The sequence below is a fragment of the Denticeps clupeoides genome, chromosome 13 (genome assembly GCF_900700375.1).
Source record: "Denticeps clupeoides chromosome 13, fDenClu1.1, whole genome shotgun sequence".
NCBI classification, from domain to species: domain Eukaryota; kingdom Metazoa; phylum Chordata; class Actinopteri; order Clupeiformes; family Denticipitidae; genus Denticeps; species Denticeps clupeoides.
The window spans coordinates 17,143,706-17,159,686 of record NC_041719.1 but is presented as its reverse complement, the minus strand read 5'-3'; the positions used below and the strand labels follow the sequence as shown (position 1 = coordinate 17,159,686).

The 15,981-nt window shown below is 43.5% G+C and overlaps 1 protein-coding gene across 3 annotated transcripts in view; it reads left to right on the top strand.

The window, feature by feature from the left end:
- Positions 1 to 15,981, top strand: part of oca2 (oculocutaneous albinism II) — a 64,385-nt gene that overhangs the window by 20,037 nt on the left and 28,367 nt on the right. For all 3 annotated transcript variants that reach the window (XM_029000460.1, XM_029000459.1, XM_029000461.1), the window contains 6 exons: positions 1,961 to 2,032; positions 2,774 to 2,839; positions 3,404 to 3,460; positions 5,018 to 5,142; positions 7,103 to 7,241; positions 12,422 to 12,554. In XM_029000460.1, the coding sequence (XP_028856293.1) occupies positions 1,961 to 2,032; positions 2,774 to 2,839; positions 3,404 to 3,460; positions 5,018 to 5,142; positions 7,103 to 7,241; positions 12,422 to 12,554 (592 nt within the window). The remainder of the gene's footprint in view (positions 1 to 1,960; positions 2,033 to 2,773; positions 2,840 to 3,403; positions 3,461 to 5,017; positions 5,143 to 7,102; positions 7,242 to 12,421; positions 12,555 to 15,981) is intronic.

Sequence of the window (15,981 nt, the reverse complement as noted above, 5' to 3'; positions counted from 1 at the left end):
TCTTATCAGGGCTCTTAGTTTTGTAACTCAAAATCTATAGAAACCGAATGAGAATTGCTGGTGTCTTCCTCTTGTAAGTCGCTTTGGATAAAAGCGTCTGCAAAGTAAAGTAAAGTAGGTAGCATACATTTCCTCTTTCAAAATCAACTTTTTTGAAAGCAGTTAAGTACCACTTGAAAGGCCTTGTAGCTTCATATCTGCTCTAGAGTAAATCCTAAATGGCCAAGAGCTTCATCAGCAATATATTTTGTGTTTGCCTTAGAGGAGCTCATAAGCACAGAAGTTGAGAGAAATGGGCTGGGAGAATACAAATTATCTTAAGGCAAGTGCAACAAAAGTAACATGACAGAAAATACTTAATTATTTTGGTTTAATTTTTTTTGTTAGATGGCTTGAATGATGTAATATGATGCTGTAGGTCAAGATAGCACTGACTTGGTCCTGATTTTTGTGGTGCCATGACATATGTGGGCTGCACAGGAGTTAGCAACATTGTGAGTTCCAATCGTGACTTGGACGTTGTGTGTGTTGAGTGTGTGGCATGTTCTCCCCATGTTGACGTGGGTTTCCTCCAGGTTTGCCGGTTTTCTTCTGCCCTCCAATGGCACGCACATTTCATTTTGTGTGTATTTTTTCTCATTAAGACAATGAACTTGAGTCATGTTTTTATAAAATAGTAGTTCTATAACAGAGCTGATGCCTGTTGCCAGAACTATATACTCAAACAGCAATATAATGGTAAATTTTTATTGATTTTATAGTTTTTGCCTTAACTACATACAATTTGCCCTGGGAATGAACCAACTGTTAGTTTTGTAATTGGACAGGCCGGATAGGAACAAGCTAACATTGTTTGTTAATGGAAAAGGACTGTGGGAAATTTTAAATAATTCCCGGGAGCAGGGGTAGGGGCGGGCCTAAGGGTTTACCAGGTGGGGTAGGGGAGGTTTAATGGTAAAATGATTTAATGTGATACTTTGTATTTGAAATGTTTTGAAATGCATAGTAATTTATTATTTGGTGAATGTGCAATTCGATTATTATGAACTTTTAAAAATCTTTAAAAAAACATACAATTTATTGTCTGAATAAATGATTTGGTTCAGGCATGCCGAAGTTTTCATTCAGACCTTTCATTTCAGACATTTACAGCATTTATCAGACGCCCTTATCCAGAGTGACTTACAATCAGTAGTTACAGGGACAGTCTCCCTGGAGCAACTTAGGGTTAAGTGTCTTGCTCAGGGACACAATGGTAGTAAGTGGGATTTTAACCTGGTTCATAGGCGAGTGCGTTACCCACTAGGCTACTACCACTGAATGAGAAAGGTTGTACTAAAGGTTTATTATTTGTATTTTTTAAATTGTATTTTGTTTTTGTTTGAAGAATATTTGATAATTGGCCTCCAATCGGCATCTACACCTTGTGTGACTTAAATTATGCACAATCACTTTCTTATGCAACTTATATATATTCACCCTTCTGTGACTTAATATTTTTTTGCTGCTGCACTTTGTCTTCTATGTCTTCTATGTATCATGTTCTATGTTCTGTCTACGTGGGAGAGGTTTTCAAGTAAGAATTTCATTGTGCTCTGTACGCTGTACTTTGTACATATGACAATAAACTTCAACCTCAACCTCAACCTCAACCTCCTCATCCCTGCCACCATCACCACTTAGCAGTCCTGCACAGGGGGATCTTCAGGCCCCACTTAAAAGCTCATAGTGATGACTGACAGCTATCACATGTCCCATTCTGGATGCTTCATACAACCTCCTGTCAGTGCATCAGCCATGCGAAAGTAGCACGGGGTCCCATCCAGTCATTCAGTTAAATGTTTGAAATGTCCTCTCTAAGATGCAAACACAAACTCTCAATACCCAAAGGCAAAATCCATCTGTGCAGTATGTGCATTGAACAGTAGTAAATTAACTGTCTTCTTTGTTTTGTCCACAGATTGTCCACAGGACCCTGGCTGCCATGCTGGGCTCCCTGGCTGCCCTGGCGGCACTGGCCTTCATTGGAGATGTAAGGGTTTGACCCCCGACTTAATTAGCCTCCTTCACATCAGCAAAGCCGAATGTGTTTACTCAACACAAGCAGTGGAGCAGTACAGTACTGAGCAGATGACCCTTGAGATAACATCTCCTGAGCTCTAATTCACTTCTGCTCCCTTTTCACGCTGATATTGATATCTCTTAAGACTCTTTAGTCTTTAGTGATGGCTTTTGGGGTCTTTTAAATCAGCCTCAAGTGCAGAGACAGTTTAGGTTTTGGTGGATAAAAAAAATGCATTTGCATTTCATTAGGAGTTTCGGGTGCATCGCAGCTCACATTAAATGGCCAGACAGTGCAGTAAGTGCAGCATTTCATTTTATCAGTGCTGTTAAAATAAAACATAACAAAAAAAGGTTCTCAGATCATCCATTTTAAATAATAAAAATTATTTGAATACAATTTGTGTAAGAAATGTGTAAGTCAACCAATTTTTCAACCTATTTCTGCCCCTGAGCGAATGACCCTGTCATGACCCCGTGAGTAGAAGTCTGTAGAACGTCATTCTGTCAAATGAAAATCATCTCAATGCAAATGTGAAAAGTGAATTTGATATGATATTTGAAACGTTTTGCATTTGAGGGTATTAAGAACTATAGGTACCGCAGTAAAATGGTTTTGATGTGCAGGTTTCATTGAACGCAGACTCCTGCTGCTGAACAGAATTGATTCAGGAGAGGAAATAATTTGCATAAATTTCTCTTTTTGTCACAGAGACCCAGCCTGATGACGGTGGTGGACTGGATTGACTATGAGACTCTGGCCTTGCTGTTTGGGATGGTGAGTGTGTTGTCATCACATGGCACATCCACAAATTCAAAAATAGATTCCAACATCCTTCCACAACATCTGTCATATTGTTCATTCACACATTATACATGTGGAAAAAATACAACATGAATTGCTTATCATGCAGCCTATCCTCTCTTTTCAAGGTCCTGATCAAAGCACTTCCCATCACTTCAGATGCAAAATTGCTCTGACTACATGTTAAAATTAGTTATGGGAGAGAAATGAAAGAAAGGAACGGAAATGAAAATTATGAATTTTCTTTTGATTGACTCTGATGTGGTGACTTGCAACAGGAGAGGATTCCTTCTCAATGCTTCAGCACACATTTCTGGGATCTCTTCTCCAATGGAGGCACATTTTTCTTTTCCAATAAGAATGTCTTCAATGGCACCCCTTCCCTTCAAAAGAGCACCCAAACTTTAAACTATGGGAAGGTCACCTCATTGGTCCACACTCGATACACTGTGGGGGCAGTTGCTCCCTCTCCCTTCAAGTGGTGAGCTATATACACACAAGTATTTATTAAAACAACGTATTATTATTGTCTTCCAGATGATTTTGGTGGCGATATTTTCTGAGACTGGATTCTTTGATTACTGTGCTGTAAAGGTAAGATGGCTGTTCTTATGTGTACAGTAGATATTTAGTGACTGCATCTGTCTATATGACTCATGCTGATCTTCAGCAGCTGGGTCTAAGCATCCTCAGTGTCAAAGATTGTGTGTGTGTTCAAATTGTAAATATTCAAATCCATCCAGGTGTCTTTTGGCAAAGCCTCTCTGGTTGCAATAATTGCATTTCCTGTTAGACGTGGCTGTCGGCCAGTCAGCCACTTCTTAGTCTTCACTTAAATATTATTACAAGAGAATAATTACCTCATGAGAAAGAGCGCAGCACAGGCTCCAGTTAACCGCTCATATTTATCAGTGTTGCATTACAAAACCAGTCCCATGAATGTTTTGTTGTTGCTGCTTAGCAACCGCCTTCACTTAGCGGATATGTAACATTTTACATTTTAACCAAGGAAATGAACGAACCACATTACAAGGTGTCAATAATTTGTAGTGAACTGAGAGTTGGTTTTTGTTAATAGTCAAGTCTAAATACATACATAATAAATGTATACATGCTTTGAGTTCAGAGTTGGATTATTAAAATAAATCTGAAATACATTTTGAACACGAAGAGATGGGTGTCATGGATACCTACCAGATCTGCTACATAATTAAAATGGCCAAAGATTCTGTCATAGTGTGATTAAAAAAAAATCTATCAAAATGAAAAGAAAGAGGATGAAAGAACACAAGATGAAGGGGGAAAAAATCCATGCTGTCTTTTCGGCCAGTGCTGATGCAGCACAATCCCACCAAAGAAAACAGTCTGCTCTGTCCTTCAGCTAACATAATGTGTCTCTCTGAACTGGACACCCTGGAGGACTGGAGGGGACACAGGGCAGACTTATGAATATAAAGAGTCTCTTTTCAACAAGGGCAGCCAGTTGAGCGTTAACATATCATCTCGCAGATGACCCTCCTGTTCTGACATCCATGCCCTGAAACCTCCCTCACTTGCCACCTCTAAGGCAGCATTTGCTGTTTTTTTTTTTTCTAGAAATTGTTCCCCAAACTCTTCAATGACTCCCAACTAACCTCAATGTCGAATTGTTCACCGGCTAATTTGCAAATAACCTTCTTATTTTCATTAACGTCTTACTTTCATTTGTGAATACCGTTCAGCATATGACTCATGGGAGCTGACCTGAGGTGATGAATGGGTATAAAATCCAGCATATACAGTATTTACATCTATATTAATGGCATTCATTAGACGCCCTAATTTAGAGCGAATCAGGAGTTACAGGGACAGTAGTTACAATCAGTAGTTACAGGGACAGTCCCCCCTGGAGACACTTAAGTGTCTTGTTCAGGGACACAATGGTAGTAAGTGGGGATTGAACCTGGGTCTTCTGGTTCAAAGGCTACTGAGTTGTCCTCTAGGCTACTACCACTTATTTAAAGCACCAGTGAACTCAAGGACAATGCAGCAGTTTTCAGTTTTAGATTTTACGTTTAATGCTAATCAGTCTTGAAAATTGGTCAATCAAAAGTTAATTTAAGATGGAGCGCCTGATTATTATATATATCTCTTACTTGCTTTTCCGAACAGGCCTACCAGTTGTCCAGAGGAAGAGTGTGGCCAATGATCATCATCCTGTGCCTCATTGCTGCCATCCTCTCTGCCTTTCTGGACAATGTCACCACCATGATGCTCTTCACTCCTGTCACCATCAGGTATGGCACTTTAATCAGATTCAGAAGAAAAGCAGAGTTCAGCATTATAAGCCCTCCTTGAGCCTAAGATGCTGTTCTACCATCTTTCTTTCTTTCTTTCTTCTTCTGAATCACAGTGCTTGGAGCATGAAATACTCTTTGGGCATAATTTGAGGTTCTGGTTATAAATACTTGCCTCTCGGGAGAGACTAAAGAGCCCTTGGGGGTGATGCGCTCTACTTGGATGGGAAAAGCTCCACAGAGTCTCCAGTTGTCTTTGTGTCTTATGCACGGAAGTTCACTAACACTCATCTTTATCATTCATGCCCCATTTTTCCCACTCCATTTCCTTTCTGCTCCTACCATTTATGTTCAAAACAGCCATCCACAACCTGAGTGGAAGTGAGTCGGTGGGAAGAGAGAGGTCAGGATTTTACTGATGCTATTCACAGCATTTTCATCAACCTCATATATCAAGCACATCTTCTTGCTACTTTACTCTAGTTGGAAGAGGGACGAAACTAAAAGGTTGAACAAATTAGCCAGCACTTTTAATGCTCACTTACAGCCATTTCCTGTAATACAGATGATGTGCAGTGTGCACATCCAACACTGACACTTTGTGTCTCTCTCATATTCATCATTAAGAAAAAAAAATATTTGAAACTACTGGCCATGTCAGTATTAGTGGGTTACACACAGGTGCACATTTTTAAACGCACCTACTCATTTATGGGTCTGGCATTTTTTACATTTTAGAATAAATCTGAAGCCACAGGACTGACACAACAGTTATGTGACCTAAACAGTAACAAACAAGGCAAAAAGTTGAAGATTTGCATCTCTCCAAAGCAGGAAGCTTTTGCTGTGATGGCAGCATTTCACACCAGTGACTTCTCTCCATCACCCTAATTCAGACACCGGGGATGGTTTCCAACAGTCCTGAAGGTTTATCATTCATTGTGGTGCACAAAGCAGTCATGAAGAGGTGACTGTGAAAAACAGACTCATCAAACATACTTCACTTCCTCCTGTTACAAAAATACTAAATATAAGATCTGTATTGCACTGCTTGCATATAATAACAAAGGGTGGTAATGTATGATCTTTATGAACCTTGTCTTTCAGATCAGGTCCTGCCTTGCCTGTATTAAAGTTACGAGCCTGTATTAAATAATTACAATTATTAAGTTAGTTTAAGTTTATGTGTATGAGTGTGAATGAGCAGATACCATTTATTTCATTAAATGTTTCTCTGTGTAATGAAAATCCATAAAAAGTACCTTTTTCATAGAACACCATCAACTAGTGATACTGACTGCAGCTGCATTCCTTAAATCTTCCTTAAATTCCTTAAAATCCCAAAGCTTTAAGCACATACAGTGCAATGAAGAATTAGTTATTTGTGACAAGTTTTCCACTCTTTTGAAGCTTTTCTTTGCTTTAGTGGAGGTTTTTATTTAGAGGAATTGCTACGACTCACATCATTCTCATTTCCCTTTTTGCACTGCAGGAGGTTTACTGATGCTGGAATTAAATGATGTAGTTGCTGTGATTGAAATAGATCCCCGAGACTGAGGAACATAGCCTGATGGGCACAGGATTGGGCTGGAAAGTCCTTTATTTGTGTATATGAGTCTGTGTGGGGTTGATGTGTGATGTCACACCCAGGTGATGGAAACGTCTCATCAGAACGGCTGAAACTATAGATGCCTCAGTGTTTCCACTTCAAACTATGATGATAGCAGCAGGGAACCTGTGCTGACAATCTGCTCTCATTCTGTGACTTCCTTTCTCTTTTCTGCTCTTGTTCTCTGTCTTTTTTTTATTGCCATCTCTTTCGTCCCTCACCTACCCTCTAGCTCCACCGGAACAGCTCACAAATTATGTTATGTTTTTATCTCTGTTCCCCCCTCCTACCCTCCCAGCAGCAATCTAATCAGGGCTAAGGGGCTTTTGTGTCTCTCTGCTGCTTTGGCAGGCTGTGTGAGGTGCTTAATCTGGACCCCAGACATGTCCTGATTGCAGAGGTAATCTTCACCAACATCGGAGGGGCCGCCACAGCTGTCGGAGACCCGCCCAACGTCATCATTGTTTCAAACCAGGACCTGCGTAAGAAAGTAGGCTGCTGCATTTCTGTGTGTGTTTCAATCATAAGTTAATGTAATGTAATAGGGCTGTAGACATACATACAATGGTGTGAAAAGGCGAGAGCCCCGTCTCTGATTTCTTATTTTTTTCCATGCTAGCATTGAAATGTTTCAGATCATCATCATCATCAAAAAAAAAAGACAATACAAGTAAACACCAAATGTGTTTTTAAGTGAACCTTTTTGTTATTAAGCGGGCCATATATCAAGAAAAGCTTGCACATACACTACCTTTCCTCACGCATCTAGGTTTGTATGTAGAGGTAAGGTAGTGTATGTGCAAGCTTTTCTTAATACATGGAGGCGCCTCACAGAGGTCAATAGCTCTAGCCACACCCAGGCCTGATTACTGTTCTTAATCAAGAAATCACTTAAATTAGACCCGCCTGATAATGAGGTAGACCAGAACATCCTTAAAAGACCCCACAACAACAACCAAAGAACTTGCTTGTTACATGGTTATTAACAGAGATATAAAAATAAATGTTGGTGTTTATCATCCGTTCTATCTGGTTCCACCTGTGGGAAATGGGAGTGTGTGTGTGTGTGTGTGTGTTTCTGCATGCGAGTATTGGAACAGATGTCACGAGAGAAGCTGTGCAGAACTGTGACAAACGCATGTGTCATCAGATTTGTGTGAGTGAAAGAGAGACAGAACATTAGTGAAGGACAGATGCTCTGAGAGTGTGTGGCAGAGACACACACAGCCCTGCCCAGATGCCTTGAGAACGGTGTATGTCTGCATCTGTATATAGGTATGTGTGTGTCATTGGTGAGGGACAGGGGTTCTGGGGGTGAGTGTCTTTGTGTGGGCATGGACGTGGTAGAAATTTACACAGACCCATTCCCATGACAGTAGTGATGGTATGAGGGCAGAAACTGTTTAAAATCACCTCTAACCTGAAGACTGTGTGAAATTTTCCAAATTCTCTGGCCCAACATCATAGAGCACTGATTTGTACTTAAGACTTATTAAAATGAGGATCCGGAGGGTCCAGAGAGACAGAGAGAGAGGGGGAAGGCTAGAGAGAAGCTTTTTCAATCATTGGGCCCATTTCCCTCTTTTGTCATTATTGCCCTCATGATGTGTCGAAGCTTTCTATGCTGGCCACTTTTATCCTGATTCATTTCTCCAGACCAATGAGTACTTTCATTGGTCAAGACACAATGTGGACTCACCACCTCTACTAATTAATTCAGTTTTGGAGGACCACTCCCATTTACTGCTTATATAACCATTAGTGAAGAATTTCTGTACATTATGACATATATTGTAGGAGACTACAATACATGTCTATATACCATTACTTATAACAAAACAGTGAGGACCATTTTAAACTTTGGTGTTTTTTCAGTCCTGCGCCATGGGGTTTAGTCTGGAGTAAATCATCAACCCTCCTTTCACATACTTGACAGTGTAATGATGAACCAAAGATTGTTTACCGTAACCAATACTAAGCTGTGTCTGAAGCTGAGGTCTGAGCTGTAGACTCTGTTAATGACTTTAATTAACCTCTCTCAGTTACTGTATTAATGAAGTGATGTGCTGTGATTCACATGCATGGAGACACAACGAAATGTTTTTAACCAGCACCTTTGGTGAGCAGTGGGCAGCCATGAAAGGCAGTGTGTGGAGACGGTGCTTTGCTCAGTGGCAACCTTGAGATTGCGGGTCCGTTTCCTCACCCACTAGGCCACCACTGCCCCTAATGTGTTGTTATAGTTATTATATTTCACAATATGCTGATTATGGGTGGATCTGGAGGTCTTAAATGTTTGTCTTCCCTTCCTGTTTGTCGCTTATACTAAAGCTGAAAAGCAGGTCTTGGAGTTGTTTGACATGTTTTAATACTCATATTTAATGATCCCCTTCATCATCAAATGTTTTATTAAAGAGATCCGTGTGTTGAAAAATCATTATAGGCACCCTGGGTTGTGCAGTGCTGTGTAGTGTGCATTGCACTTTATGTACGTCTGCATATGTCTGCCCTCCTTCTCTATTTGGAAATGGAGGGGGGATAGTCTGCGGGTGTAATTTGTCCACGAGGGTGCTGAAGCTGCCCATCACGCCGGGCGATTCCGGGATTCCTTCCCTGGCCATTGTCCCTGTGAGCGGCCCAGTGGGATGGAATACTACGTGTGGAGGAGAAAGACAGACCCTTGCTGCTCTGATGCAACTGAGAGGGAGTTTGTGAAACGTGAAGTGAGCGTGAGGTGAAATAGCTTTGATCTCACAATGGTGACTTCAGCTGTCAGATCAGGGTGTGTTTGTGTGTGTGTGTAACACTCATGATATGCTTCGAATGTATATCTGTCAAGTTCGTCATTTTAATTGCTGCTTTTATTTCAACGGGAATTCCTTACACCTATGTGTCAAAAGGTGTTTCTTAGTTGATGGTAGGCCAGATCGCATTGCACCGCGGGACAGAGCCAGTCTGGCCCTGCTAATGATGCATCACCTAGCGTTTCCCTCCCCCTGGACAATATTCCCTGCCTGGAGTCGCGCTGCTGTGTATTAAAGACGGTGAAGTGACAACTAAGCGCTTTCAGGGATCTCAGGGGCTTCTATTAAAGTTCGCTGTAGTGTGACAAGACCCACTGCAAGCACCTCTGTTGGTTTTTTTGCCCCCAGGCCATGCCCTATGCGACTTTGCCCATCCCAACCATTGCAGTGGTTCCACAGATGTTCCTTTCATTTGTATGTTGGTTTGGTTTTCTTTTTGGCTGTTTGTGCAGTTCGAGTGGTGACCGGTTGAGAGAGTGACCGAACTTGCCTCAGGGGTGCAGGTCAGGGGTGCCAAGTTATCGGCTGCTGTCCGCTGTGCTGTTGGTCAAACCCGCAGGACTCCTGCCTACAAAGCAGCTTGTCCCTAGCACTGTGCCCGCTGGGTATAAACACCGCCCCACGGCATAAAAACCCGCCCAGCTCCCTTCCCTGCCACCTTCTGTCTGCCCATGCCGCCCGACAGCGCTGACTGCTCTCTCATCAGCCAGTTCATACTCTGCGCCTCTTCTCCGGAATTTTCCTACTCAGTTCGCGTTGGCGCCATCCTCAACAACTTCGCTGCTGCAACAAAAATGCCTCACTTTCGGATTCCGGACATTACCACTCCAGGGCTGTCATTTTTTAAACCGTTTTCTTAAAGCCTCACTGTTATTTTATTGATGAATGAGAAACCCATGATGTCGGTCAGACACTGTCTATTGTCTCAATGTGTACATCTGCACTGAAGCACCACAATACATTTTACATTTACATTTATGACATTTATCAGACGCTCTTATCCAGAGTGACTTACAATCAGTAGGTACAGGGACAGTCCCCCCTCGGAGCAATTGTTTATTGGGTTAAGTTTCTTGCTCAGGGACACAATGGTAGTAAGTTGGATTAACATCTGAACATCTTAACTGAAGCCTTGCTTTCCTCCATCCAGTCTTAACCCAGCACTGAGTTCAGGCCCACATGCCCTGCAGAGGTCACTATGCACCAATTGTGACACACACACACACACACACACACACACACACACTTCCAACTCCATGTTGCGTTTAGTGGAGGGTATTTATTAGTGTAACACAAACACATTTCTCCAGACCCAGGGATGCAATAACCACCACCCATCAAAACATTTCCCTTAACCACTTATCAGTATATTTCACAAACCCCTCTTTGTCATTAATAATAATTTCAGCCAGAGCTGTTCTGGGACAAACCTGGGAGAGAGTGGCTTTGTGCTGTGAACTCATGTCGGACGCCCATCTTGCTGATGTGACATCAGAGATGAAGTTTTTGGCATCGCTGCGCACCTAATCCAGCCTGTTGCTCTGAGAGTGAGAGGATTTACATGTTTAGTAGGGCAAGAAGCACCTTCCATGCATAAATGGAACTTGCATTGAAGTGAAAACATCATTTTGCAGTAAATATTTGTAGCGTTCTGTCCAGGATTTTTTTTGCATTTTTAAAGCAAGCTATGGTAACTTTCACCATTCATATTATCAGTGTTTGCACTTACAGTGGGGCAAAAAGTATTTGGCAGCCACCGATTTCACATGTTGCTCCACTTTAAAGGTCTGTCATTTTCACCATAGGTATGTCGCTGAAGAAAAATTCTGTTTTGGACTGAGGTCTCGAGTCTGGCTTGGCCACTTATTGCCTTTGTGGTGTGGATCATTGTGATGCTGGAAGAACCAGCCGCGTTTCATCTTCAGTACTCTCACTGATGGAAGGAGATTTTTTTCCACAAAAAAATGACATATGGCCCCATTCCTTAAAACGGATCGGTCGTCCTGTCCCCTCTGCAGAAAAACTGCCCCAAAGCGTAATGTTCCGACCCCCATGCTCCACACACAGTGGGAATGGTGGGCATGGAGCCTCAGGCCGAGGGAGATTGTCAGTGATTCCATTTTCTAATAATTGCTGTACAATCTTGTCCCTGGTGTCCTTAGACAGCTCTCTGGTCTTGGCCATGGTGGAGGTTGGAGTCTGGCTGTTTGTAGGTGTGGACATGTGTCTTTTAGACAGATAGCGAGTTCCAACAGGCGCCATTAATACAGGTAAGGAGTGAAAGATAGAATAGCTTCTTAAAGAAGAAGTAACAGGTCTGTGAGGGCCAGACTTCATGCTTGTTTGTAGGTGATAAATACTCATTTTCTGCGCCATTGTACAAATAAATTCCTGGATTTTCTTTCACAGTTGAAGTACCTGAATGATGAAAATGACAGACCTCTCTCATATTTTTAAGTGGGGCAACTTGCACAATCAGTGGCCGCCAAATACTTTTTTGCGCCACTGTATAACAATCCATGTTATTATGGCACTGGTTACCAAATGTACAGCTACTGCTGACAATCTGAGAATCACTGTGCATTCATATAATATTTGTAGGGCACAATGCAGTCAGAATTCTTGCAGGCATGTTGTGAGAATATTATTATGTACACACCTTATCAGTGGCTAGATGAGTGCAGCCCTATTTTACTCACACTTCTCCATACACTTACGCTGTCTATCTGCTGAAATATTGCTTTCTTATCTGAATACTGCACCGTTTTTATAACTTTTATAAGTGTATAACTGTGAAATGTCACCTCTCTGTGTGTGTGTGTATACGCATGCATGCTTAAGATGACGTTTTGTATATTTCCTTCAGGGGATGGATTTTGCTGGATTCACAGGCTACATGTTCCTGGGTATATGCTTGGTGCTCCTGACCTCCTTCCCATTTCTCAGGATGCTCTACTGGAACAAGAAGCTCTACAACAAAGAGTCCATTGAGATCGTGGGTGAGTCCCTGTGTTGCCAAGCCTTTAAAAAACTTGATTTGATTGTTTAAGAAGTTTGAGAGTCATAGGGCGGAAACTGGAGAACCTGAAAAAAAAACTGTGCCAACACGGGGGGAGAATGCAAAGGTCTGAGGGAGGATGCAAGTGGTGTGAAGCCATGTTACTAATCGCCGTGCTACCATGTGGCCCATCCTACAACATTATAAGTTTATTTGTGACACTTAATTTCTCATACATATGTTGTAGATCTACAAAACCCCCAAGGATACACATGGTTGACACAGCACAGCTATTTTATTTCAACCCTAATAAAATTGAAGATACTGATTTTTAATAAAGCCTAAATCAGAAAAGTTCTCATGACCTTTTAAAGCAGAGTCTATAATTCAGTTTTACAGTCCACTTTGCATGAGGCTAAGAGGGTTCGATGGTGTCGGCTACAAAACCTCTTCTCATGATGGCTGGACATGCCGTGGAAGAAGGACACATACGCATGTCATCATGAAACAGGGGTTTAATACACGGTGGACAGGACAAGGGAAACATCAAAAAACAATGACCCAATGGCGAACAGACACGAACAGGGCAGCTTTATACAATCATACACAGGTGAACACAATCAGGAAACATGAAACTCCGGTCCCTGCCCCTGCTGGACCGGATCATGACACCTCAAATTTATTTAGGCTCCTCTGTCCTCACGTGATCGTAGGAGGCCATTCAGGACAGACCCGCCCATTCAGTAGCGGCCTCCACATCACACCCGGCTCACTTGTCATCTGCATTATGTATTTGACAATCACTTTTCTGCCCACCCTTCATTCAGCTATTCCTGTCCATTAGCCTTATCAGATGGCCCTGTTGCCGTGGCTGTATGTTTGTTATATTAGGTCCATAAATCCTGCGGTAGGTGAGCTGTTAGAGGTGCTTTTGAGGACAGGGCCCAGGTACTAAATGTAGAATAAAAGACAGGTTCAGATGCAAGATTTGATGAATTTGTGCAGATTGCCAAAATACTGCTAATACCTAATCAAGCCCTGTTTAACTTTTTATTAGTCAAATAATGAAATAATGAAAATAATTTTTTATATGCTTGAGCGTGTGAGAATAAATGCCTCATTGGGTCAGAAATTGTCAGGACACCAAGGAAAGGGAGAACCCAGGCGCAGGTGCTTTAACAGACAACCATTTTATTTTTAGCACAGAACAAACAAACACATAAAGCTCTCCTTGGGAAATGGAGGGAGGAACCGTGAATGGAAAGGCTCACTCACACGGGATACTCTCATACACACGCACACATGCACAGCGCAAAATCGTGCACACACACCCTACCTACACATAACAGACACCTGACAAGACCTGTGCCAGCCTACTGACCAACAACAACAACAACATTTATTTCTTATATAGCCCAAAATCACATACAGTATGTCTCAATGGGCTTTGACAGGCCCTACAGTTGACACCCCCCACACTTGACCCTTCTGCACACAAGGAAAAACTCCACACAAAAAAAACTCTAGGAGAGAGAAAAAAAGAAAGGAAGAAACCTTGGGAAGGAGTGATACAGGGAGGGACCCCCTTCCAGGGTAGAGTGCGCGTGACCAGGGCAGGCCACGCCAGCCCAGCGACCATGCAACTACGCATGGTGCTCACACGCGCACACACACACACACACACACACACCCTACCTACATGTAACAGACACCTGACAAGACCACGCCAGCCCAGCGACCATGCAACTACGCATGGTGCTCACACGTGCACACACACACACACACACACACACACCCTACCTACACGTAACAGACACCTGACAAGACCTGTGCCAGCCTACTGACCAGGGCAGGCCACGCCAGCCCAGCGACCATGCAACTACGCATGGTGCTCACACGCGCACACACACACACACACACACACACACACACACACACCCTACCTACACGTAACAGACACCTGACAAGACCTGTGCCAGCCTACTGACCAACAACAACAACATTAATTTCTTATATAGCCCAAAATCACATACAGTATGTCTCAATGGGCTTTGACAGGCCCTACAGTTGACACCCCCCACACTTGACCCTTCTGCACACAAGGAAAAACTCCACACAAAAAAAACTCTAGGAGAGAGAAAAAAAGAAAGGAAGAAACCTTGGGAAGGAGTGATACAGGGAGGGACCCCCTTCCAGGGTAGAGTGCGCGTGACCAGGGCAGGCCACGCCAGCCCAGCGACCATGCAACTACGCATGGTGCTCACACGCGCACACACACACACACACACACACACACCCTACCTACATGTAACAGACACCTGACAAGACCACGCCAGCCCAGCGACCATGCAACTACGCATGGTGCTCACACGTGCACACACACACACACACACACACACCCTACCTACACGTAACAGACACCTGACAAGACCTGTGCCAGCCTACTGACCAGGGCAGGCCACGCCAGCCCAGCGACCATGCAACTACGCATGGTGCTCACACGCGCACACACACACACACACACCCTACCTACACGTAACAGACACCTGACAAGACCACGCCAGCCCAGCGACCATGCAACAACGCGTGGTGCTCACACGCGCACACGCACACACACACACACACACCCTACCTACACGTAACAGACACCTGACAAGACCACGCCAGCCCAGCGACCATGCAACAACGCGTGGTGCTCACACGCGCACACGCACACACACACACACACACACACACACACCCTACCTACACGTAACAGACACCTGACAAGACCTGTGCCAGCCTACTGACCAGGGCAGGCCATGCCAGCCCAGCGACCATGCAACTACGCATGGTGCTCACACGCGCACACACACACACACACACACACACACACACCCCCTACCTACACGTAACAGACACCTGACAAGACCACGCCAGCCCAGCGACCATGCAACAACGCGTGGTGCTCACACACGCACACACACACACACACACACACACACACACACCCTACCTACACGTAACAGACACCTGACAAGACCACGACAGCCCAGCGACCATTCAACTACGTGTGGTGCTCACACGCATATACACACACACACACACACACACCCTACCTACACGTAACAGACTCCTGACAAGACCACACCAGCCCAGCGACCATGCAACTATGCGTGGTGCTCACACGCGTACACACACACACTCACACACACACACACCCTACCTACACGTAACAGACACCTGACAAGACTTGTGCCAGCCTACTGACCAGGGCAGGCCACACCAAAATAGTGACCATGTAACGTACTCCATCACATACTCACACTCACTCAGACCACACGTGCTGCACACACACACACACACACACACACACACACACAGGGAATCAGAAAGGGGTGGGGTCTGAAATCACACCCATCAGACGCCGTGGAGGATCAAATAATGAT